At 36.0% G+C, this 26,371-nt stretch overlaps 1 protein-coding gene across 1 annotated transcript in view; it reads left to right on the forward strand.

Moving 5' to 3' along the window:
* The window catches only part of rxfp2a (relaxin family peptide receptor 2a), a 94,764-nt gene that overhangs the window by 60,696 nt on the left and 7,697 nt on the right, over positions 1-26,371 (forward strand). Inside the window, exons 9-17 of the mRNA XM_015040465.1 lie at positions 8,317-8,391; positions 10,901-10,972; positions 12,938-13,009; positions 13,961-14,035; positions 18,328-18,399; positions 18,682-18,753; positions 18,880-19,109; positions 24,519-24,664; positions 25,397-25,492. Coding sequence (XP_014895951.1) covers positions 8,317-8,391; positions 10,901-10,972; positions 12,938-13,009; positions 13,961-14,035; positions 18,328-18,399; positions 18,682-18,753; positions 18,880-19,109; positions 24,519-24,664; positions 25,397-25,492 — 910 coding nt within the window. The remainder of the gene's footprint in view (positions 1-8,316; positions 8,392-10,900; positions 10,973-12,937; positions 13,010-13,960; positions 14,036-18,327; positions 18,400-18,681; positions 18,754-18,879; positions 19,110-24,518; positions 24,665-25,396; positions 25,493-26,371) is intronic.

Below are 26,371 nucleotides of genomic sequence, written 5' to 3' on the forward strand. Positions count from 1 at the left end.
AAGGGTAACAGACGGTGGCCGTGTATGCTGCAGGTTACAAAATACGACACTTTTGATGTACTTTCGACTAAGGATCGAAACTAAGGACCAGCAACACTTGATTGCTGACTGATGCGCCGAAGCAAAAATGCTCAGTGAAGGTTTTGGACCATATAAAATAATTTCTCCCTCCGAAGGTGGCAACCCAATAATCTGTTCTGTCTTGCTTCATTTCAGCTTGATGTCCAAGGTCTATAAAAAGTGCTAATTAACTGATTATGAACTTGATTTACATTCTTCTACATGAGCTGTCATCAGGATAACTGGAATACTCTGTGGTGGTGAAGGAAACTTCCACAGACTACAGTTTAATATATGGCCAATTGGAAATTATGCATCCATCCATTTTCTTTACACCCTTGTCCCTCAGTGGGGTCAGGAGGGGTGCTGGTGCCTATCTCCAGCTATTGTTCCAGGCAGGTTGCCAGTCTGTCGCAGGGCAACACACACATACACACAGGGACAATTTAGAGAAACCAATTAACCTGACAGTCATGTTTTTGGACTGTGGGAGGAAACCGGAGTACCTGGAGAAAACCCACACATGCACAGCGAGAACATGCAAACTTCATGCTGAAAGACTGGGGCCGGGAATTGAACCCAGAACCTTCTTGCTGCAAGGCAACAGCTCTACCAACTGCACCACTGTCCATTTGTCCATTATGCATTTACTTAATTTAATGGTCAGATTATTGTTATCACTAAGCACCATCTGCTTGGGGAAAGCATGCCATTTCTCATTGGCAACATTTTTTCCCACACAAAACTACCCTAGCATGCAGGAGCGTTGGAGAAAAGAATCAATTTTGAATTTGTTTTATCCATACTTTTTTGTCCAATTAAAGTCTTAAGTGAAAGTCTTGAAAGCGCTCACTGTTGCCGGTCATCTATTTCAATAAAACATTTTAGGTGCTGAATCAACCCAAAGCATACCAAATGCTTTGGGTATGCTTTGGGTACTCGAAATTATACATCATTTTTTGAGATTTAGTGGGAAAAGCTCTAATCCTTGTTGAGATGAATGATCCGCAATGGATGTGCTTGTAAGAAGAGTGCATTCATCAAAGGTGGAGAGATGGAGAAGGGTGTATTGTACAAAATCCCATTTTTTTGAGACTTATATGATGTTATTCCCTCATTAAAAACACACCAGGAGTGTTGCTTTGACTCTTTTATGCATGTTTGATGAATACTTGAATCTCCTGCGGGAGCCATTAGGGGGTGCCTTAGCCTTAGCGCTGCAGTCCCCATCTGAGCTCCTTCCCACAGCACCTCTCCCACAAGCAACATCAATAAGCTCCTACAAACTGAACACTCCTCTGCGATCAGTTGTAAAACGTGTCAATGGAGAGGAATTGTTGTGACGATGTGCTGAAGTGGAGTGTCGAAGGTTCTTAAAGAGACAGAGGACAATTTCAAGGCATTAGATATGGCTATGATGCAAAGTCACATTTCTTTTAAGTTGTTTAAGATTTATACAGCCTTTTCATAACAACTGACGATAACAGTTACTTGATTGCACTATAAAATGGTACTATGTGCTTGGAAAATTCACAACACTTCTCCTTTAATATTACTTTCACTCCCTTAGTAACCAAAAAATGAACAAGACATCTGTTTCAAGGACGGAGGGAAGATTTCTGGAGTAAGTGACATCAAACTAGACGCTTAGTGGAGATATGATGTTGATCTGTTAGTGTGGATAAGATTGAAGGACACCAACACTAAGTACTTTGACCTACTGTGACTGGGAGTTAACCAAAACCACACATCCATGGATACTTGCTTTGTTTTTCCTTCACATCTCATTCAGCTTTATGAAAGTCATCTGGGAAATTTCTGTTTAAGTTTAACAGGCAGACAAAAATACAGCAAGCAAACTGCCAGCATACCTTGATTATTAGTGTGAAATTTAAAATGAGAAGTGACTGATGGAGACCTTTAAATCTGAAAGCACCAAACTGATAATATGTCAGTCTGTTAGCATCTATTTGTCTTGACATTATCATTTTGTTCCTTACTGATTGATATTGGATTATTTCCAACTGGTGCACATAATGCAATTGTGAGTTTATAGCTGCTTTCAAAAGAAGTAAACCCACAGGCGCAAACTGTTCTAATGACTCAATGAAGTTATTATTTTGAAGGGATAATAATGTTTTTCCATCTCCTTTGGAGATCAGGCTTTTGTGGTTGCTGGCTGAAAAGTCTTTGTAGCCTTTGAGCTTTTTATCCAATCACAAACTTTTATGTAGTTTAATGTGATTTTATGTGATAACCTACACCAGTGGATAATTGTGAAGTGAAAGAAAAATGCATGTTTTTTTTTCTTACAAATAAAAATATAAAACAAATAGTTTTTAAAGCATCAATTCAGAAATTAATCACAATAAAATCCAGTGCAACCATCTGCCGGTACGTAGTTAGTGAATAGATGAAATGTGTGAAGGCCTCCGAAGTTTGTTAAAGAACAAATTATATCATGAAGTCCAAGACCCACAGCAGACAAGTTTGGTATAAAGCTGGGGAAAAGTTTACAACAAGGTTTAGTTATAGAACATCATCCAAACTGTGATTCTATAGTGGAGCTCTGTTCAAGTAATTGTAACATTTGCACAACTGCAAGCCAATTGGGACAACTAATCTGGCTCCCCGGGCAAGGAGACCATTAATCAAAAAACACCCAAGAGGGCTGAAGTACTCTGACGGAGACGCTGGGGATAGTCATGTCCATGGATTTAGTCATAACACTCCAGTTTGCAGTTTGTCACAAACCTTCAGGGACATAAACATGCAGAACAAGTTGCTCTGGTCAGATGACGCCAGCATTAAAATATTGTGTCCTTCCTGCACAGCACTGTGTCAGAGGTAATGGGAAAATGGATAGAGCTTAATACAGGGCAGTCCTGGAAAAAAAAATCTACAAAATACTTGAGACTGGGAGAGAGGACAACACATTATTAGTATGTTTAGACCACAGGGTTTTTACGTGTTGGAATTTCTCAGTCATAACCCGGTGAGAAGGAATTTTCTGTCAGTAGGAGCTGAAAAGTGAGTAAATGCATAGCCATAAAAGTTGATTTGCAACAGTTGAAAATACAGGCAACACTTTTCAGATTTGTATTATTGTTAAAAAAAAATATGTAGAATTTTCATTTCACTTCACACCTATGTGTAAAATTTATGTTAAAAATGACTGGCGTTTGGTTTTCATGCGTTTTACATTTAATTGCAACTATTTTGGCTGAATTTAAATGTCTTATCTGGCTGCAAAACACTTTTGTCAGCATGAGTTGCCTTTAACTGTGCTATACAAACCAAACTGACTTTGGCTGACTTTGGAAAATTACTTGAAGCTGTTGTCTACTTCAAACTTGTTCACAGGCTGTCTGGGTGAGACTTGTTTTTGTTATTGTTGTCTTTCCTCCGGCCTGTTTAGAGCTCAGGCACATCTCAGCATGCCCTTCTAAAACTCAGGCTCGACACTTGACTCCAATAAGTGTTTTCTCTTTCTCTTTGCCTCTTCAAAGTGGTAGACTAGCAGCATATGGGCTGCTAGTCTACCTCGACACTGCGCAGTTCGAAACTGAAACATTTTTACAATATTTACTAAAGTTGTTTGAGTGATGAGAATATCTAGGAACTTTTAATTTGTAATGTAACTTTTTGTTTTGCTGGTGTAAAAAATTATTTTATTTCTTGGCCAATCGTCAAAATTGAAGACAAATAAACACGCCATCCTGTGATACCAAATGTTTGTTGATCTCGGAAAGTTAGAAAATAGCTACTTGTCCAAGCTTGTCATATCTACAAACAGGAAAAAATAAATCTAAATGTTAAACTAGCTGTGAGAACCAAGGCTGGTGAAGGACCTCGTTTTATCCTGCCACCTTGCAGAGTGAAGAGGATGGGAAGGATGTAAAATAAATCTTCTGCCTAAGCTAACATTTGCATTAATGCAGCCGACTTTTCTCCATAACAATCGAAAGTCTTTTTTTTTTTTTTGACCAATAATTGTGGAGGGCATTTTAGATTTGCTTGAGGAAGAAAAAGCCATGTAGGTTACTACGCACATTTTTCTTTATTTTACATGATAAATTGAAAATTTCAGCATTTTGACTTGTTTTTTTTCCTTCCCCCCTTAACATCAATCATACATTTTTTCTTGTTAGATTGATTTGTCATAGTTGAGATTAACCAATCTAAGAAAAGCACTGTTCAAAACTTTAACAATTTTAGCCTCCAGCTGAAGGAATGGAAGAAACTAATTCTGACATACAATATTTTACTTCTTTTTTAGCCTTGTAATTAATTAATTGCAGCACCATATGCATTTGAAAATAGATTAAAAACTCAATTATATTTGAATCTCTTATTTCAAATAAACTCAATTTTATCTGAATCCGTCATTTGTCCCCTGCACGTTTGATTCAGGTTATACATAATAGATAGATTTGGGAATCAGGGCGTTTGGATAGCTGTTACTGGGTGAAAACTTCACCTCTTGCTCAACTTCAGGGTAAATACAGCCTTCATAAATGCACAAATTTCAGTTATTGATCAGGTCACATGTCAAAAAAACACATGCACATTTCAGAAAATATAAAATCAAGTGACTTTGACAAACTTTTTAATGTAGGGAAGGATGGCTTATATCCCTGGTTTGTAATTTGTTATTCCATGCAGGGCTTAAGGGCAGAGTGGAAGCAGGAATAGAAAATGAAGATAAGCAATGAGCTCTGGAATATCGCTTTAAATAATGTACACAAGTGCTTTGCTTACATCATCTTATTCAATTTAAAATGATTCAGACTTCATTATTCTGAAGCAAAGTTGCATATTTTCCCCAATACATCCCCACTATATGACTAATGCTATATTCATTCCTACTCTTTTCATCTGACCCCACTGACCCCATTTTGAGCTTGCATATTTTAGACTTCATCAGACATCTGCCACACAGAGCTGAAACTGGACCCACTTTTGTTTCTGATTAGTTCTCTGAGATTAATAAATGCCAATAATAACTGTTATCTTATGCTTTAAACAAAGCTTGTTTTGATATTATAGAAAAAACAGAAGTTTCATCTTTTAAATTATGTCTGAAGAAAATGGTAAGACTCTCTCATCTGGAAAGAATGAGGTTATCATTGAACGAATTCAAGAAGACATGGCAACCCCTTCCACAACCCCTTCAAACTGAAGAAGTCCTATAAGTTCTAAAATTTTTCATTTTTGTCACTTTTGTTTTACATTGTCTTCATTTTTATGCCTAAATTAGAAAAGAGGAGACAAACTTGTATTCCTGATGCTTTGATTTTTCTGATCAATGAAATTGTTTGTATTGTTTAATACTTTGTATTAAAAGTGTCATAATTCACCGAATGACGCTTTATGACAACAGTCATAAATATTCATGAAGGCTTATTCATGTGCATGACAGGTGTTATGTCATGTTTATGATGGTGTCATGACAGTCTTATTCACCCCCTTTCAAATAAAGTGTTACCAATTGTTTAATAAGAAACAGATAGTCTAGGTAACATTCTAAACAAACTTCAAATCGAAAAAGTTAGTTAAACTTATTCACTGATGCAACAACAGCAAAAAAAATAAACACAGGTATTAAGCTGTAAAACGTTTGTATCATGCGATGCAAAATTCAAGTTGAAAATCTCATTGTTATTTTATAGAGGAGTTTTGGGACACCTTCTGTTAGATAATGTATTGAAAGTTTGCATGTGATCACGTGAAAGGGATCATTTGTCCATGGATCAAAAACTTAAGACTTTATCTCATGTCTGTTAACAGAGTAAGAGCATTTATGTTCTTCTGTCATAGCCTCGACTACTTCAGCTGGAAATGAAAAGAAATAAACCCACAAGGGCAAAGACAGCAAAGAGAAAGTCATAAAGTTGTTGACTATGAAGAGACGGAATCAGAAAACAGTGCCAAACAAAACGGAGACGTATTTTTGTAAAGCAACTGTGGGCGGTTGTTTTAAAGTTTTTATGAGAGTGCTGCATTTGATGAGGCACTTAGAATTCATTGCACAAAGTAGATCAGAAACAACAGCACCGGCACAACAGATTGAATAAATTCAAACTTGGGGATATCGTCAGGCTGGCAACATGAATGCAAAATATTAAAAACATGTAATGCACCAAGTCAGATCTATTGATCTTATAGAAACTGTTCTCAATCATTCAGTATTTCACTTTCATGTTTCTGCTTTGTTTTGTTGGAGTTTTAATAGAAAACACATTCTTAAATTTCAACTTGTGCTGCTATTCTTTCTGCCCTCATTCCTTATCTGCAAGCTGTAAAAAGAAGGGAACTGATTTCATTAGGCTACTCTGTGACATATAGTATTTCTTTACATCTCGCGTGCATGAGCATCCTATATGCTCGTACTCCTAAATGAAGTCAAATGCAACCAGTTACCTTCAGAAATAGCTTAATTAGTAAATGAAATCTAATCCTGTATAATTTAAACACAGTATAAACCTAACTGTTCTGATGAGGCCTCGGAGAGCTTCTTTTTTAGTGAACAAACCGCATCATGAACAGAGAGGTCGGGGCTGAGGGTGAGCTTAAAGGGACAGAATTATGTATTTTTCACCCACATAGTGCCATTTTACAGTATAATCAAGTAATTATTTTACCTCCAACCATTATAAAAATGCTGCACACATATATATAATAAGCATAACTTAAAGAAAAAGGAAACTTGACTTTGTAATTTGACGCGTTGAATTTGGGTCTGCGTCAGTGCTCCTCCTTTCGTTAACACCTGTTCTCAGGAGCGTTGGACTGACAAATAGTTTATGCTTTATGAGGAAGAAGCTCGGCTTGGGACTACACCTCCAGGGAGGAGCTGTGGATAAATAGGCGTTTAGTTATCCCTGGATGGTTTTCACAGGAGATTTAAGGATTCCCCAAACATGCATGAATGTGTCAAAGCAGCACTCCAGCTACGTTTGGGATGAGGGAATAACATTACGACATAATGTAAAACTCAAAATGGTAAATTTTACACACCATTCCCCTTGGATAATAGACAAAGGTAAATGTCCCTTGTCCATTATCCAAAAATAGAACGTGCACAATGTGTATTTGAACTGACAGGCTGGGCAAGGAGAGCATTATTCAGAGAAGCGGCTAATAGGTTTATGGTAGCTCAAGAAGTCAGGCTGACATCCAAATATTGCTTTTATGTAAAAGTAGCAAGAAGAAAAACACAAGAAGTATTTGAATTTTGTCAAGACACAACAAACACGTAGCAGGTGGTCTGATTAGACTAAAATGCAACTTTTTAGAAAAGACTGTGCTTCACTTTTAAGACAGCAAAGTATGGCAGTGGAAGCATCATGCTGTGGTGACACTTTTCCTTAAGCATGGAGAGAGAAGTTGGTCAGAGAGCTAAACAAACCTGTAGGAAAATCTACTGGAAGCTGCAATAAACTTCCAATTTGGACAGAGGATCAAATTTCACCTATATAACACCAATAATTTTTCAACCAATAGAAGAGGATAAATGTCGATCTTTTCAAATGCAAAGACGGTGAAAAGATTATCCTAATCATTTTGGAAAAAAAAGCCAAGTTTAAATTTTTGTCCACTAACCAATACTGCACTTCTTTGTTGCCTTTTCACATGAAATCTGGATAAAATATATTGAATTTTGTAGTGCTAAGAGAGTGTAAATGCATTTCACAAGACCCCACACGTCTTGTTTTTGATGAGGGATAACAAAGTTTCAGCTTCTGAAGTAAGATCTCATCACACAGTGTTTGCTTTAGGATATGGATGCTTTTTTTTCCAAGTCTGTGTTGGATAGTAGGGTTTGCTTTGCAGCCATCTTGGGGCCACGACATCAGAGCTTATTAAAAATGAGCTTATTAAGAGGGCTGCCTCTGGACAGCTCTGAAAGACCTCAGAGAAGTCCAGAGAGTCTTTTATCTTTAGCACAGGTTGCTAACATAAAAGACAAAACTGCCCTTCATTTGTATATTCATAAAGATTAATAAGGAATACATCCCTAAATATTTAACAATAAGACAAAGTTTTCATAAAGTATTCACCATAGTAAACTTCAGCAATTAATTTCTTTTGACCAGAATCTGACTCATCTCACCTACGGCTGCTAGCAGCTGGAGTACAAGCAGTGTAAGACAAGAATCTTATCTCGGCTGAAAGTCACAGTGATCAAAGCAGCAGCTCCCACTCTGTAAAGTCTAATCTCTGTGCTGTAAAATGTCCCTCGTCTCTCCTCAGATCAATGGTGCACACCTCACTGCAGCAGCTTCCTCATCCCAGCTTCTGTCAACACATGCCTGCCCTGGACTGGCTGTGAGTCTGCTCTGACAGTGTACTTGTGTGCATGCAGGTGTGTAGTGAGAGATTTGATTGATGTTGTTTGTGTGCTAAAAAGGGAGAGTGAATGCACTTTTTTATTTTTATTTATTTATTTATTTATTTTTATTTATTTAATTAATTTATTTTTTTTATTTTTTTTTATTTATTTATTTTTGCGGCGCTAGTGGCCTGTATTTGAAAATAATATGACAGGAAGGGGGAGAAGACATGCGGCAAAGGTATCAACACGACGGGAGTCGAACTCATGACGGCCATGTTGAGGATAATATCCTCTGTGTACAGGACGCCACACGGCGATGTGAATGTGTGTTTAGTGCCTGTGAGTGGACTTAAGGACATTGTAAAAAAGGATGCGGAGAGCTTAGAGTGATGCTCCTGACTGACAGGCATCTTCAGCTTATGTCACTGTGGCCGGTCAGCTTGACCAGCTGCATCATCCGCAAGATGAGACTGAAACTCTCGATGACCTCATGCTTTCTGCAGCTTTTGTGTCTGAATGTCTGGAGCACTCTGCAGTCCTGGACTCAAATGTACTCAGGTTGTTTAAATGTGTTTTTCTTTTTATTTTAGAAAAATACCAGAAAACGCCACTGTTTTTATTCTCTTTTGGAAACAAATATATATATATATATATATATATATATATATATATATATATATATATATATAAATAAAGGGAACATTTCACTTTAATTTTGTGTGTGGCTCCAAATCCAGGCCTCCATTGGTTAATAAATTTGATTTCCATTGATGATTTTTGTGTGATTTTGTTGTCAGCACATTCAACTTTGTACAGAACAAAGTGTTCAATGAGAATATTTCATTCATTCAGATCTAGGATGTGTTATTTGAGTGTTCCCTTTATTTTTTTTTTTAGCAGTATATATATATATATATATATATATATATATATATATATATATATATAAATGGATTACCACACTTGAGCTTGCTCACACCAGCTCAAACAAAACCACTCTGTGTAGTTCTTAATGTCTCTCTTTGATGGTCTGGACGTGATAATCTTTTAATTATGAGTTTGTGATTTTGTTTGGTTCTACTTGAGTTGTTCTACTAATAATTTGGTTTGTTTGCACCACAGATTGCATCTTAAGGTTCTCCCACTACAAAGCTGGACTTTAAGTTACTTGTAATTGATTTTATAAAATCAAATAGTCAGTGCTGCTGAATTGATAGTAATATTATTTTGTAGATCTCTATTTACAAAGCAACACATTTAGGGTGAACTACATTACTAAAGCCACATTAGTTAAAGTTAAAAATGCCCCCCTACTGCCACATTTCTGTCCTATTGGAGTTTCGTGTTGCTGCCAACATGCCTGAACACAGTATCTTTCTGGAAAGACTTAAATATATTGTGTTTAGTCTTCTCTTGATAAATATTGTTTGAGAATCAGATATGTAGTGTGACAGATGATTGTTGCCTCCATTTATCTATAAACCCTCATGATACACAAATGTATATTTTTCAATTTATTACATTTTAAATGTTTTAAAACTGATATAGTCAACAACAAAATGAAAGTGATTTTCTGTTCGACCAGGAGGAGTGAATGCTGTAAGTCAGTGACTCAATGCAAACTGCTGGGTTTACTTAGAAATGTTTTAAGCAACTTTGTACAATTATTATCCTTGTTGTACTGTTGGATAACTAAAATCAACTAGAATGTATGGATGATTGAATTTAAATATTTTTTGTAAAGTGCCTCAGGACTTGTTGTCAACTTGTGCTATATAAATACACTGAATTGAAAGCACTATAGTTAAATGTGTTAAATTTACTTTACAAATTATTTCTTGCACAGGGTGGTATTACTTCGTTTCCATATTGTACTGTGAGAACCCTTGGCGTTAAGTTTTATCAGGATCCGTCTCTTAATTCCTAATTATTCCCAAGTACAGCATTATTTACTTTATCAATGAAACAGTCATAATAAGAAACTTCACGTCTTTAACTGAAGTTGAAAAAACCCGTTGATTCGTTCGTCATGTCCAGGGTGGAATATTGCAATGGGACTGTATCTGGATGTCCAAATAAATGCCTTAAACCTCTGCAGTAAGTTTAAAACTCGGGTGCATCTGAAATTTTACAGTTTTCAACAAGGGAGATCCTGTCACACCAGTGCTATCTTCCCTGCCCTGGAATGAAATGTTCCTTGTCTGGAATGTTAAGTTTTCTCTAGGAAATCTTTAATTATTATTCTATTGAGAAAACACGTATTTTTACCATATTGCCCATCTGTCGTAATGGTGATTATACTTGATTGATATATGTAATATTAATAATTTAACATTTCAGAGTGCTATTTACGGTCATGTTTTACATGTTCAAAACTATTTTTATGTTAATTCCTCTAAGATCTCAGTTTCTTTTGCAAGTTTCATGTTCACATCTGGACCCTTGTGCTTATTTTCACCAAAATGTTCATCTTCTTTGCCTTGCTTTTATCTCTTCTCTCAGAGATCTCGAGGGAAACCAGATTCAGACTCTCAACTATTCCATCTTAAAAACATGCAGCAAACTTGAAGTCCTGTGAGTATATGATAGACACATCAAATGATTTATGCAATATGGCTGTTATGTTTTTATTGCATTCATCCAGTGTTTTGAGAACAATCTGATCACTTGTGCATGCCATCAACTTTCCACTGCAGCTGTCTTCAGCATGAAGCAGAAGATTAGTTGAAACTTTTGATTCGCAGCTGGTGCAGATCCAGCTGTAGCGACACCAGGAGTTGTGTTCTATAAATGCACCATCGATCATATAACATTTTTGGCAGCCATATTTTGCTGGCCTGATACCTTTGAATCCTCAATTTTATTCCCAACATTTAAAATGAAATAATGTCCAAACTCATCCTTGCTGGAAGTACAAAACTGTTGCCCCATTTATGGAATCTTTTAAGATCAGACAATTGGGCTTTAACGTCCATTTTTCTGTTTTCCTGCAAATAACTTCACAGACCTGAAGGTTTATTGTTTGAAGAAATGTTTGTGTTTTTTTTTTTCTTTGCCTTAGTTTTGGATGATAAGACACAAATGCTTCACCAAATGTCTCTGGTAATGTTGTGCCCTTCACTAACTTCACCTTAAAACCACGTTTTATTGTCGGTGTTAAATTACCACGTGGGCAGAGCGACCTTGATTTTGCTACATTTCAGTTATCTGCAAGTTCAGGCACAAATCTTGCCTTTCAGTGGTTTAAAATAGTGAACGATGAGGATTTATGTGACATTCTTGTATTTTTGTTTTTTGCCACCCTTTGTTTGGAGACATATTTTTTCTGGTCTTCAATCGTTTCAGTTCTGTGCAATGAACTGTTTTTGTCTTTGTTGCCTTTGCATTTTCTCATATTGTCCTTTTAAATGGTTTTCCTACATATTTGTTCTACAACTAGTTAGTAAAACTCTACCGCTCAGTAGTTCATGCAACACTTTTTCAACTTTCAATGTAAATTCAGGTTATTATGACTTTAATCAAAGAAGTCTGACTTCTGCAATACATATCAGCAGATCTATTGCCTCAGTTTTCTTAATATTTTGTTCTCCATGTGACTAGAAGTTGCTTTCTCCCAAACTAAAGAAAAAGGGATGTATGCTAAAATTTAGTAAGTAAAGTACCTAAATTATATTAAAGTGACCAAAACTTTATATTCAAAGGGAAATCCTTGACCTGCCAATAAAAAACATTTTACGATAAAAAGGTGGGCTCTGTCAAAAACATGTTAAGTGCACTGCTTAGTTGTCATTATTTTCAAAGGTACTTCTAATATGACTTAGGAGAGTAAACAGAAGACACATTCAATTTTATGAATAATTCTGTGTATGAATTCAGAACTACAACCAGATATATAAAACGGGACAACCAGTCTCACTATTTAACATTAATTCAGTTGAACTTTTTCAAGTTTTAGGTTAGTTAGGATTAGCAAAATAATTTTGATTTTGATAAAAGACAGGGGAGGGTGTGAGCAGTGAGTACACAAGCATTAGTGACATGATTGCCGATATTTTCCTTGTGGCTCTAATTGGTTGCTTCTGATGGCAAAAGGATCAGTGGGAGGAGTCAGATGAGCTCGTTTTTTGTTGTTTTTTACAGATTCTCTGTCACAACACAGTGACAGTTTTAGCAAACATGTAAAAAACACACATTTACAAATGTTGACCTCAAATGCTGAACCCCAATATGTATTTATTCATTATATTGTTCTGATAGATGCGTGTGCATGTTCTTCTTGCATTACAAAAAACTTCTACCAGGATTATTTCGCTATTTCAGTCTAGTTGGAGAGTTTTTTTGTGTGTGTGTGTGTGTGTGTGTTGGAGAGGAAGCAGAAGAAAACAATGCACAAGTGTTTTTGGAGCCAGAACTCAGCTGGCATCTCACAGATCTTCCCAGACTCATAATAGGTTATGTTTCATACACCCACAGCAGGGTTCCACTGTAGCACATTGTCTTACTTTACATGCTTTCTGACTGCAAATCTGTCTTGTTCAGATTACTAATGGACAACAGAATCACGAGAATCCCCGAAGACACATTTCAGTCTCTGTGGAAGCTTGGGGAACTGTGAGTTTATATTTTTTCTTCCTTTCTGTGCACATATTTGGACACAGCTGCTCACGCTCACTTTGATTAAAAATGTTTTCAGTCAGGACTGATACTTCTGCTGAATGTGTATTTACATCTGGTTGAGATTTTTTGTTTTAGTGGAAGATATTAAGCAGCTTTGGATCTTTGCCAGTGCTGTTTGCCAACAGATAAAGGAATAGATCTTCAATAAGGCGTAGTAAGTTTCCTGCAAATTAATTTAGAAGAATGCAAGAATTTGTAATTATTTAAGTCGACTCAAAATAAAAACTTAAAAGGATCCTTAAAGTTAAAGACATGCTTTTATTTCTGAGATGGCGATATACAATGAGTTTGAAAGAGGGGTTAGAGATACAAAGGCACCAAGCTAAAAATGACTAAGCCCACTTAGAAAATGCCCCACCCTAAGAGTGCATGGCAAGACTTAAATAGCAACATATCTACGCAGCTTGCTATAACCCAGCTTTGGCAGAGGAAATATGCTTCACACTGAAGTAACATATTATTTCTGGATGCATCATTAAGGGTTGTGCTGTGGAATTAAGCTACATATTCACTGACGTATAATACAGTGCTCTTTTCTTACTTGTTTAAGTACATCTGAAATTGTTGCTGACATTCTCCATTCAGGAAATAAATGACATTTTAAAGACTAGGAGAGAAACACCCGAAAGGACTTTCAGAAATGATTCCAGTGAACTTTGGTTGAGTCAGGTTTGCTGAATTCAAATCCAATCCACACTTTTTATACTTCATTTATGAAATATTTAGGGAACCATGTTTAAATAGGTGTTTGCAATGTGACAAAATATTAAAAGTATAAGTAGCACTGACTACTTGTTCAAACTTTTTGCAGGCTATGACTGATAATCCCTTACAGAAATATAAAGTATAGTAATTTTTCTTTTCTTGCCCTCCAATCTTGTTTAGAAATCTTTCTGGTAATAGAATCAATGAGCTGCCAAAGAACACGTTCAAGAACCTCTCCAAGTCCCTCCTGAAACTGTGAGTAACAAGTTATACCAAGATTCAAACATTGTCTTATTTTGTGCATATTGTAATCCTGCCAAATCAAGGTGGAGTTTAAAGTATTAGGACTAAAGAAAGTATGAAGATCTATAGTTTAAAGGTAGGATTATAAGAGCTTGACCCTGCTGGAGAGAAAAGGGGGAAAAAAGAGGAGACTAAGGGAAAACAGAAAAGTTTTCTTCTGTTTTGAGACTTGAGGCAATTCTACTATTGTTATGTACTAGAAAATCATGTGACATAGAAATGTAATTATTTCATTTCAGTTCAAGCTTTATTTAATCAAGGACAGCACAGTTAACAATGTTACATGACAAAAACAAAGCAAACGTTTTATACAAAGGTTTTCAACCAATGTAATCTAATCGGATTTTTTTTCAGGCAGCAAAATTAGAATGACAGAGTCCCATCACACACACACACACACACGCGCGCACCCTCGCTAACATTTTTATTGCTAATGGAAAACTGTTCCAGATACGAGGATAACTAAATGAGAAGGAACCTTGACCAAATGATATTTTGTGTGTTGCAGGTTTTCAATCATTAACTTCGCCTGTAGATAAACGTCTGTGCTGCTGGCTATTTCCTCAGCTTGTCAAGATTTGAGGCAGAGATCAAATAACGAGTGTAAATGAATTAAACAGATTTGTGTTTGGTTGCCAAATGGAACATAAAATATTCTTCCAGTTATGTGCAAGTCCTAGAAAATGGATTTAGCTATATTCACTTGGTGGTTTTTTTCTTTTTTTTTCTTTTGGTGGTAAAATATTCTTATCTTTGTTTGGAGCAGAGCTAAAATGCAGTCACTAGAGAAAGGCATGTTGAAAGCTATAATAAAAAAGAAAATTTAAAGGTTTTGTCCAAGGTAAACAGGACAAACAGCATGAACATAGCAAAGGGCAATAGAATGGAAGGATCCATTGAGAAAACAATGAAAAACCAGGAGTTTAAGCACTGAGGCAGGGTTTAAATATGAACTAATCAGAAAAAATGAGGAACAGCTGTGGGAGAAGGAAACAAGGAAACTGAGGTATGGAGACTAATTAACACTGAGGAAGCTGAACTAAGACTGAAAAAAGCATAGAAGAACCATTAGGGGAAGGCCTGGAACTAAAATAAGAGAATAAACCAAAATATGCGGAAAAAAGAACATGAGAACAATCCAAGCACAACAGAATGAACAAATATGGCAACAGCATTGTAATAATATTGAAAACAGAAAGCTGAATAGGATATCACCCAAAGAACAAGAAAATAATTAAATGGCAAACAAAAAAACACAACCAAAACTCAAGCTCCTGTGGATTGTGACTAAGCTATAATGACATTTAGAGCAATAAAATTATATTCAAAAGTAGGGTCAAGATAAACATGAACAATATAATGAAATACAAAACAGTCTTTCAAATGTTTTCTTTGAATCTCTATGTACTGGTGCAGTGTGATTATTTTTTTAAACATTATTATTGTTAATGCAAAACAATAGAGGGCATATTTAAAAACTGTGCAGTGTACCATCAGATACAGCAGTCTACAGGGTAATAAAAAAAAGCCAACAAAAAAACCACGAGAAAGAAAAGTGCATTAGTAAAATAAACCAAACATTTCCAATCATAAATAAAACATTAAGGTAATAAATTAAAGCAATTCTTCTTGACAGTGGTTTGGTTGGGGTTTAATTTTAAAGAAACCAATTTGAATTAAGTGGTTTTTCAAAACATAAAAGTTTCTTAGTAGAGCTTTTTTGCACACACTCCCATCCAAACATTAAAGTGTTATCTGCTGGGGTGGAACTAACATCTTTAGTATAAACTGCTGACAAAAAAAATTAAGACTATTCTGTACTTCTCTATATTTTTAACATTGTTCCTTAGAGAGAAACCGAGATAATAAAAATGTGAATGTTATTTTAAAGTAAATCAAAAGCCAAAAGTCTTCAGACATTGGCTGCAGACAAGTGACCTGAGCTGCATGTCCAGCATGTATTCTGATTGGCTGTCACTGCTTTCCTTTATCCTATATTTAGTCACATCTGACTTCCGCTTTAGAGTTTTCATACTCTATGAATTCAGAAATCAAATAGTCTCTCGGTTTATATAGCACTAGATAAAAACAACTAAGTTTGCCCAAAGTGCCACACACAGTTAAAATATTTAACAACATTTACTATTAAATTATTATTTTACCACTTTGGGGCACTCAAAAAAGTTTAAAATTTTCATCACTAGGTCTTCAGGAGATTATTAATATGAATAGAAAGTGATAAAACAAGACAGTGATGATACAGCTAAACCAATAAACCTTGTGCTGAAACATTTGTATACTATAAATGACTTATTTCTGTCCAACATGCAATCAGGGGGTGTTTAAAAGCAACACACATACTTCAAACAGTGAAAGGATTGAAGAACAAATAGCTTTACTCTTCCTGTTTAGGAGCTCCTAAAGTGAATTATTTGAAATGCCAACGCATATGCCAAGATAAGAATAATTGTGGCAGGAGCTGAAAGATTAATGAAGTCGGGAATAAAAGTTGGGTTCCCTCGTTTAAAAGTTCTAAAAACTACCAGTAAAATGTTCTCAACGTGACTCCAACTTCACAGGCAGCTGCTATAACGACTCAGTCCAAATAGAAAAAGATTATGTTACGTTACCTGTTCAGATTTAAGATGTTGGCCACAATCCATTTTTTACTTCAGTTGTGCATGTGGATAGACTTAACCACCAGGATTATCCAGTTTAATTAGAAAAATCAGGAGCAATATGATGCTCCTGAGATAATAAAACAAACCTAGTCCTATTAAACCTGCCTCCATTACTGGTTTTGTCAACCTCACGCAAAAAATGTCACCGAGGTTCAAATTGTCACTTGCCCAACTTCGGCCCCCTCCAGAGCGATTATCCTGCAGCTTCTTAATGCGTCCCTTTTCCAACACATCTGTATCAAATGAATGCCTCGTTGCCAGGCCTCTGCAGAGCTGGACAACATTCAGGGATACAGCTACACATTGCATGATATCAGTACTGGGCTTGGAAACCTATAGTAGTACAGCTTGTCAGAAATACATATTTGCTTTATTTAACTTGAAACACTGTCATGCTTTTAGTCATGTTTGGAATCAGCTACACAAAAACATTTAAAGGCCAAACATTGATATGCAGTCTGTTATGTGGTTTTGTAGCTTGTTCCGTCTACAAGGCAAAGGACTAATTAATGGACCAGACGTGTGGTTTCTGTATTAAATCATATCCAGTGTTAATAGTTGTGCTGTTGTCTGTTTCCAACCACACTACAGTGTCAGATGACCAAATGTTCTCTGCCGAATGGTCAGAATGGGTAAAGTTTGTCAGAACACTGAGCAATATTAAACTTTGATCAAACATCCACTTTTTCCCGGACATGTCCACTTTTCACGCTCTATAAAGTGGAATCAAAGAAACACCCGGGGGATTTCTTTGATTTATACCCAAGTTTTAATAGTTTTCATACTTAAATAGACTGGCGTGACAAAACAGCCTTTGTTGTATGTGTCGTCCTCCTGGAGCCGCTGCCTAGAGGGTGGTTCGTAGCAAACTGCGGCGGAGCAGAGATACACGCATTGCTTCTCTGCTTCAGTTAAACACCCATAATCCTGTGCTGCAGCACTAGAATGGTCACATAGCTAAATAAGTATCATATAGCCACTCCCTTCTTTAATTTTTCTTTTACTTTTACGACTAACGTTGAGTAATATTTAAAAAAAAAAAACGTGAAAAAAATAGTTACTGAAGCGTGATGACATCAGTTGAATCCCGAACTTCGTCTTAATGTGTAACACAGTGATCATCCAAAACAAATGTAATAATAGCGAACTCTCCAGCTGAATTCGTAATGTGAAGATTTATAGTGATTTACAACTGTAGAAATATTATCTCTGAGCAGAAGGTGGGAAACTCTTAGAACACGAGTTCTAATCGCATATAAATAACCAAGTCGTCAAATTCTGGGGAATAAATATTTTTGCAGAAGCAGAAGTCTTATATCCAAAGATGGTTACAGGATAATATAACAATAGAACTAAAAACACACAATTTTAAAAGATTTTAGTTGCTGTAGATTAAGTGTGGTGAAGAGGAAATCTTGGAATTTTGGTCCCTGTTGAATATTTTGAGGCAGACGTAAAGAAAAAAAAAAAAGCTGGAGATTTTCTGTTGGCAAAATATTTACTGATTTGTCAAGAGATCCCACACTGAGTTTGCAAGTAATCCTGAAGTATTTCTTTCTGTAGAAATATATCCTACAATCCCCTTCTCCGCATTCATCCGAGTCACTTCAACCACCTGACCCAGCTTCAGTCTCTGTAAGTGTAAAACACGCTGTTACATTTGAGTTTCCACAGTTTCTTTGAAAACAGAATTGCCTGCCAACATACGCCCAAAGCTAATATCTAGTTGTTGACTAAATTCAAAACCTTTGTTTTAACTTTCAACCAACTATTTAAAGAATAAAAAACAATAAAAAATACTGAGTATTTATCACATTGCAAAAAAATATTTTAATGTGACTTTATTGCTGTGTTTTCCGCTGCCATCACATGCCTCCTGCTCTCTGACCAGTGGTAATATTTTCTGTTTTTATTCAGGGCTCTGGAAGGTATCGAGATACCAGATATTCAGACTAAAATGTTTCTTCCCATGAAGAACCTTTCACACATGTAAGTAAGATCTCGATGAAATGCCACCACTGAATAAGCAGTATTACATCATTTTATTTTTTTATGAGCAGTCATTGTCTGTCTCCTTGTTTTTTTTTTCCTGCTGCCATCACTTGTCCATCTCAGCTACTTTAAGAAATTCCAGTACTGCTCCTATGCTCCTCATGTGAGATCGTGCAAGCCCAACACAGATGGCATCTCTTCATTTGAGGACCTGCTGGCAAACATGGTGCTGCGGGTGTCTGTTTGGGTCATGGCTTTCATTACCTGTTTTGGGAATCTCTTAGTCATCGGTATGAGATCACTGATCCGTGCAGAAAACAATCTACATGCTGCCTGCATCAAAGTCCTCTGCTGTAAGTATCTGCACATCATTAAACAGTGTTTTTAAGAAGGAAGCAATTCACTGTTTCAAATAATTTAGGCTATAAATTACATCGTTGTGGCTTAAGGTTTTGTCAATTTGTTTTTCAGAATGTTTCACATTTCCATGCTATGCCTGCGAGCAATAATTTGAAAAAAGCAAACACACAAAGTTCCCATTGTGTGTGTTTTATGTGTCACAGTAGGGAGTGTAGTTGTTTGGTTCTCCACTGCTTATGAGTTCATGTCCAGAGTCAACGATCTTCATGTCGATGTATTAATCTGCAAGCATTTGTCAGAGCAACATTGAATGAGAATCAATTGTAAAGCACTTTGAATGGACAGTATGAGCAAAAAGCAACGTAGAAATTCAATTTACTCTTTTATTGGATTTTACAGGAGCATCAAATGTAGACACATATAGATTCTTTACACACAGAGCAAAATATTTAATTTTATCTCTGTTCTAACACTTCAGGCATGAAGTGTAATCTCATGAATTTCACTTCGACACAGCAATAAAGTCACATTAAAATATACGACATGTAATGTGTGGGGAAATTCAATGCGTCTTACAGCATTAAAACGTTTGGGACTTCAACGCTTCACATATTCTTAATCATTCAACATGTGACGTTGAACATGCATAAAATATGTGGATTTTTTTGTGTAGAAAGTTAAAAACTATTTTAGATTTGACTTGTATGTGACGACTGAATATTTAGTATATTTCTATTAACTCTGGCTCGGCAAATTTCAACCTCTGAACCAAATCCTGATTGATGGCGAACCGTTTTTGTTTTATCGTTTCCAATGTGTTGCCATCTTGATATCCAACTGAAGAATTGATCACTGGTTATCAATGGGATTGTTATGTTGGGATTTTTGTGGTTGCTGATCCAAGCTTTCATCTCTATGTTCTTTCTCTGGTATTTTTGGACAATGTGCTGGATTATTCCTCAAATCTTTGGAAAAAGTTACCCTCATATCTATTGATCCCAATTCCTCATTTCTCGGCTGTGTGTTCTTGTCTCTCATAAGCAACTCCACATGTGATTTGTGTCAGAATGATTAACTGTTGCCACAACACATGATTCATGATGACCATTAGTTTTTCTTCTGTGGACAAAATCTTTTTAAGATGCCCCAAAAGATCTGAAGCAGGAGTCATCAGATAAAATAATGCTGCACCACTCATGTGTGGTCCACCTTGTACTCCCTCCAAAATTTGAGATTTTCTTTGACAGAAGTGTTTTCTTTGATGCCGTCTCCCCAAAAGGCTGTCCTGCAAAAGTCTTCCTCTCTTTTTACATGCACATATTCTCCCACCATGCTGCAAGTGTGAGCAAGCTCTGCACTGGTGGACATGCTGAGGACTCATTTGAGGCAACTCGGCTGCTCCTCTTTGGTGCAATTATTTATGAAGTTGGTGGTGGAGCTGCATATCTGCTGAGCTCGTTATACCAGCAGCTTCTCAGTGAAGCGCTGGTAAAAAAAAAAAGGTTGTTAATGGGTTAATAGAGGAGCAAAGTTGTGATGACTTGGTGAAAAGAGCATATTATTTTTCAGTTATATGCTTTCACAGATTCAACTGACATTTTCAAACTAATTTAGCTGTTAGCCATTAAATATTGTGCTTTTGAATCGCTTAATCTGAAAAAGGTGTAAAACCCAAACTAAACGGTTTTAAATTAACAAAGTACAGCACTTGTCACCTATGCTTTTTATTACTTTGATTATGCTTAAAAACTAACTTTACTTTTAAAATGTGATGGTAATGTAGCTTTATTGGTAAGCCAATACATCTACATCTATAGTGCTTCTTATGTCTTTTTGCAAAAAAGAAAAAAAGACCAAAATGGCAAGTTATTAAAAGTTGTTCCAGAGGATTATTTATCTGTTAGAAGGACAAATTGAAAGAGGATATTCAAATAAAAAGAGAATTAAATACTTTTATGTCCATAAATAATAATTCAGTAAAATCTCATCTGAAATGGGACACCAAGCAGATTTAATTTTTGCTTCTTCATTTTGTTTTATACTGCGTATGACACTGCAATAATCCAACCTGGAAGGAAAACATAATGGGAATACAGCTGGAGGAAAATTAGTCCAATTTCTCTAAGGACAGCATTCAAAATAATTTGTGAGGTAGAGAAAAGAGTATGAGCTGTTTGAAATGTGAGACAGGTACTGCTCGCATATAAACAACATTGTGCATAAATTAATTTGAGTAATTGCAACATCTATTGTAAATATATTTGAAGAGAGAATTTTAGGAGTTTTGAAAGTATCTTTACTTGCAGCTGTGGGAGCAATTCAGGCAGAAGCTCTCCCTGGTTGCTTTTTTAATCTTTGTTTTCTTTTTATGTAGATATTTAATAATGGAAATAAATCAAATGTATAAGCGTCATTAAAATACTCTGGAAGATGTGGATAAGACTAAACAATCGGTAATTATTGAAAAAGCCATGAGAACCCTATGAATGTTTATTGTGATGATGTCAATTAGCAAATTGAATTTATTGCTCAGTTCTTTGAAGAGTTCAAGTTTCATTGTTTTGTTATTCATATGCTTGTTTTCATTGTTAAGAAGTTGTGTTGAAATGAGATCCTGTCTGTAAAGATGCTTGAGGAAAAGAGGATCCTTTAACTATGGGGACATTTAATGGGTAAATGTTTTATTTTATTATGTATAGGAAGATCCTATTAATTGTAAATCCATGATTGAATCCTGACTAAGGAAGGCAACATTTTATAAAATGTCACTGCGTTTTTACAGGACCTTGCAAATGTTATAATACAAGTAAAATGGAGGTGATACATCATTTTAAAAGGATTTTGTAAATTAAAAGAATCTTAAAAACACACACAAGAAAAACCTTGAAACAATTTTTGATACAGTTGGAGCTGGAAGTCTTTGGGTTATGGATCTACCAACTTCAGGCATCCAAAGACTAACTTTTGTTTATTAATTTTTGGGAAATTGTTCAAGCCCAGACACAACTATTACCTTCTTTGAACTTCAAATGTTAAGTCTTGCTAAAGATTCTGAATTGAATTTAGGTCTGTGCTTTGACTGGCCCATTCTAACACAAGGATATGTTTTATTCTAAACCATTTTATTGTAGCTCTTGTGCTTGAACTTCACCTTTGATAAAGTGTTTTGGCAGAGTAATATGCAACATAAGTTTACCTCCATACATATTCGAAGGCTTTCATGTTTGGTTTTGGTCTCATCTGACTAAACTATCTTTGTCGCCAACATGGCTTGGCAAACAACGTTACTAAGGAAAAAGACAAGTCTTCCTTACATGCCAGGTTTGTGGACTATACAACAAATGTGAAAGCTGAAACCACCTGAGCTACAAATTTCTGCAGCTCCTCAGATGCTTCTCTAAATAGTGCCCTTCTCATCAAACCAGTCAGTTTAGGTGAACAGCGACGTTTTGGACATTTGAGTGGATCAAAAAGAGCTTTCTTTGACATGTTCATTTTTTATGATGATGGTCAGAACCTGACATTTCATGAAGCATCGCTGCAACTTTATCTCTGACCTGTCTGCTGTCTTCCTTCATTTTCATGCTGCACTTTATTTTGTAATGTACTCCGACAAACCTCTGAGGCATTTACAGAACAGCTGGATTTATAGTACACACAGTGGATCATTTGTTCATTAGGCAGCTTTCAAGACAATTGAGTGCAGAGGGTTTTATTTAGGGGTCTCAGACAAAAGAAAACAAGAACAAACTGACTAAAAAAATGCATATAAGTGCTTATTTCTTGGTTAAGAGAGCCTCAAGGAGTCTGTTATCTCTCTACCTTGATTAGTTCAGCTGTTTTAGTCTTTTTATTTATATTTTACAAAATAAATAAAACAAAAACACTTAAATTTTGCTTATTTGAACACCAGTGCCAGATTAACGCCATCCAATATTTTTATACCAAGACATCCAAATGTTTGATTTTCATTGTCACTCCTTACTTTAGGATTACACAGACAGAATCATGGCTTAAACATTTCAGCTGCATTGTCGCAGTCCATTTCAGCACTGAAGAAAGTCACCTTCTAACAAATGATTAAAGACATCAGTGGGAGTCTGCCTTTTAAAGTGACAGGTGCTTCTTGTTTTCTTTTATTAACTGTGTGGGAATGTATGTAGGGAGTTGTTTTTTCTAACAGTCCATTAAAATTCTTCTGATTGCCTTTAAAGTCTTTCAGTATTTTTCTTTTGTTTTCATGTTCCAAGTTCTGTTGCATAACCTTACCATTCCCTCACAGAGTCTGTGCCTTTTGCTCATCGTTTCCACCCATTAACTCCTCAAGTATTTCCTCATAAATCCCAGCTTCACCTGCTTGCTTCTTGTAAACCGGTTTACTATTATGCATAAGCACAGCTGAAGCCAAACCACGTATTTACATTGTATTAAAAGAAGTATAATCGTAACTTTTGATTGATAGAGTTATAGTAAATAATTTCTGATTTAGCTCGCTTATGTTTACCGAAAGAGAATTCTATTTGCTTAGCAAATAGATTCTATTCTTAGTCATTGTCCATCTGAAAACAATGTCATTTCTGAGTTAGATTTAACTTCTCAGCTGATGTTTGGAGAGTGCTTTATTTTTTTCATATTTCTTGTCTTTTTGTGAAGTGTACCAGTCCCATCTGCAGCAAAACACCCACAGAACATGATGCTGATGCAGCCATCTGTGTCCTTAAGCATGCAAGCCTTCCTCATTATTTTTCTCTGAATATAACAGGGTTCATTGTGTCCAAACACTTTAATTTTTGTTTCATCGGACCACGAGACACGCCACCAGAAATCAAGGTCTTTGTCCCGAAGAAGGATGCATTTTATGTTGCTTCACTGGCTTTTCAGACAGTTTCACTGTGAATAATGATAAGAATGTTTATTCATATAGCACATTTACAACAACCTTAGCTGGCCATAATACTTACAACATCAAAGCTACATATGTGATAAAATAAGAAATACAATTTTACATAAAACATGATGAAATTGGCAATAAAATAATAGGAATAAAAACAAGTCATACTTTATTTCATCTTGATTTCAGTTTCTCAAAGACTTGTACCAATTAAATACTATTTTTTCCCTTCCTTTTTTTTTTTTTTGAAAGTTTACTCTGATTTAATATTAAATAGAGAGGGAAAGGTATGTATGTATGTAAATATCTTGTTTCATCTGTATGTTTGAAGTAAAGCAGATTTCCCCTGGCAGGTTTACTCTTGACTGCTCTCAAATGGTAGTAACATTAGGTTTCTGAATTTTAATGAGGCACGATTTTTGTTCTGTTGGGAGCAACCAACAGCTGGCAGATAGACATAAACCCACCCTGGGGTGTTACTATGAAAATATGTTTGTGTCCTATCATCTAGGTGCAGACTGCCTGATGGGGGTGTACTTGTTTTTCGTTGGCGTGTTTGATGTGAAGTTCCGGGGACAGTACAATCGAAACGCCCTGCTGTGGATGGAGAGTGTGGAGTGTCGCACCATTGGCTTTCTAGCCATGCTCTCCTCAGAGGTGCTGCAACACACTTTAATCAACAACTTATGTGATATATAAAAATGGCTGTTTGAGTCTGAATATTTTGTGGATATTCTCAAATCCAGACAAAATCATATTTAGATGCTCTAAATGTTCCTGGGGAAGTTGCAGTTCTACAATATCGACAAGCGTAGGCATTGCTCTGTTTGGGTATTCGACCCCTTTTCTCAGCAAAATTGGTAGATCTCATTTTACTGTGCAACAAGTTTTCAGTTTCAGCCATTTCACCCAAATTGCCACCATCAGATAAGAAGAAACTCGATCCAATGTTCATGAATAACTTAGGAACAGGGCTCCAGCCAATCATGAAATTGAAAATACTGAAACTACACTGTGATTGTCCACATGGAAACAAAGTTAATGTATGTAGGGAGCAACCAACTTAATAATATCACATCTAATTGTTGCGTTTAAAATTCCTGTGTAAAGAAGAATGGTTAGAATTGGAGATTAAAATCCAAAAGCAACCCAACGTGAGTGTTGTAGACCTGCTGCATGGACAATCCACTAGCGGTCATGGCAGCTGCACATACTGATATCCATTAAAGTGAGTAATCAACCAGTGTGCAGTGAAAATGAAGATAAGTTTTATATGCCATCAGTTATAGAAAAAAAATAATAAAAATGACCTTGCAATATTGGAAGCATTTATGCTCTAAATGTTCACTTTTACTATTCCTATTTGTCATAGTTATTATTTTCTTCCAGGTATCTGTTCTCCTCCTGACGTACTTGACTCTGGAGAAGTTCCTGGTTATTGTGTTCCCTTTCAGCAATTTGCGCCCAGGAAAACTTCAGACTGGGGTGAGATATCTCATCTCCCTCTGATCCAAATTTGAATGTTATTGTTGTTTTTATCCTGGTCCAGCGCTGATTCTCTGTAATTCACATTCAGCTGCTTTGTTGTGTAGAATCCAGCGCTGCGCAGTATCACATTACTCATCCATTTGAAAATCCTGCGTAAAATGATGTGGGCATGTTTATTATATTAGTAAATCCACACACAGACGAGTTGGTTCACGCAAGCAACATGTTTTTTGGCAGCACTGAATGCACAAACTGCCTGTTGTGTCATTTATAGAGAACATTATAAAAACACAGTGTGAAATCTGCAAACAAATTACAATTAAACAAGATTTTTCTTTTTCAAATACACAAAACAGAATATTGTTACGTCCTCTGAGACCGGTTAGGAGAAAGCACATTAGCTGAGGTGTCAGCAATGAGAAGAAGAAAATGACATCTGTTTTAAAGATAGATAGTTTCCAGCTGCTTGTCTTTGTTCAGAAATTAACAAGAGACGCTGAGGTCCTGTTAAAAGATATGCAGACTTAATTAGATTTCCAAGCCTACAGCTGTTTTATTGCTGACAGCGAATCCCATAAAAGGTTTTTAACAATCTGTCATCAATCTGTTTACAATTCTGTTCTTATTTTACCCGAGTTAATAAGTGCAATATAAGTCTGCAGCTGTATAAAACCCAGAAATACAGACCTGTTCCTCTCAAACAGCATGAATAGTTTAAATGAGCACTATTATGTGAAATAAACTTTTGCGAGCTTTGCATCATTTTAGAATGTTGTTCCCTCATCAAAAACATACTTGGGGTGTTGCTTTGATTCATTCTTACATATTTGAGAAATCCTTCAATCTCCAATGGCAACCATTCAGATGTGCTAAACT

This window comes from Poecilia latipinna, unplaced genomic scaffold, assembly GCF_001443285.1.
Source record: "Poecilia latipinna isolate Pla-1442-1.1 unplaced genomic scaffold, P_latipinna-1.0 Scaffold510, whole genome shotgun sequence".
NCBI classification, from domain to species: Eukaryota; Metazoa; Chordata; class Actinopteri; order Cyprinodontiformes; family Poeciliidae; genus Poecilia; species Poecilia latipinna.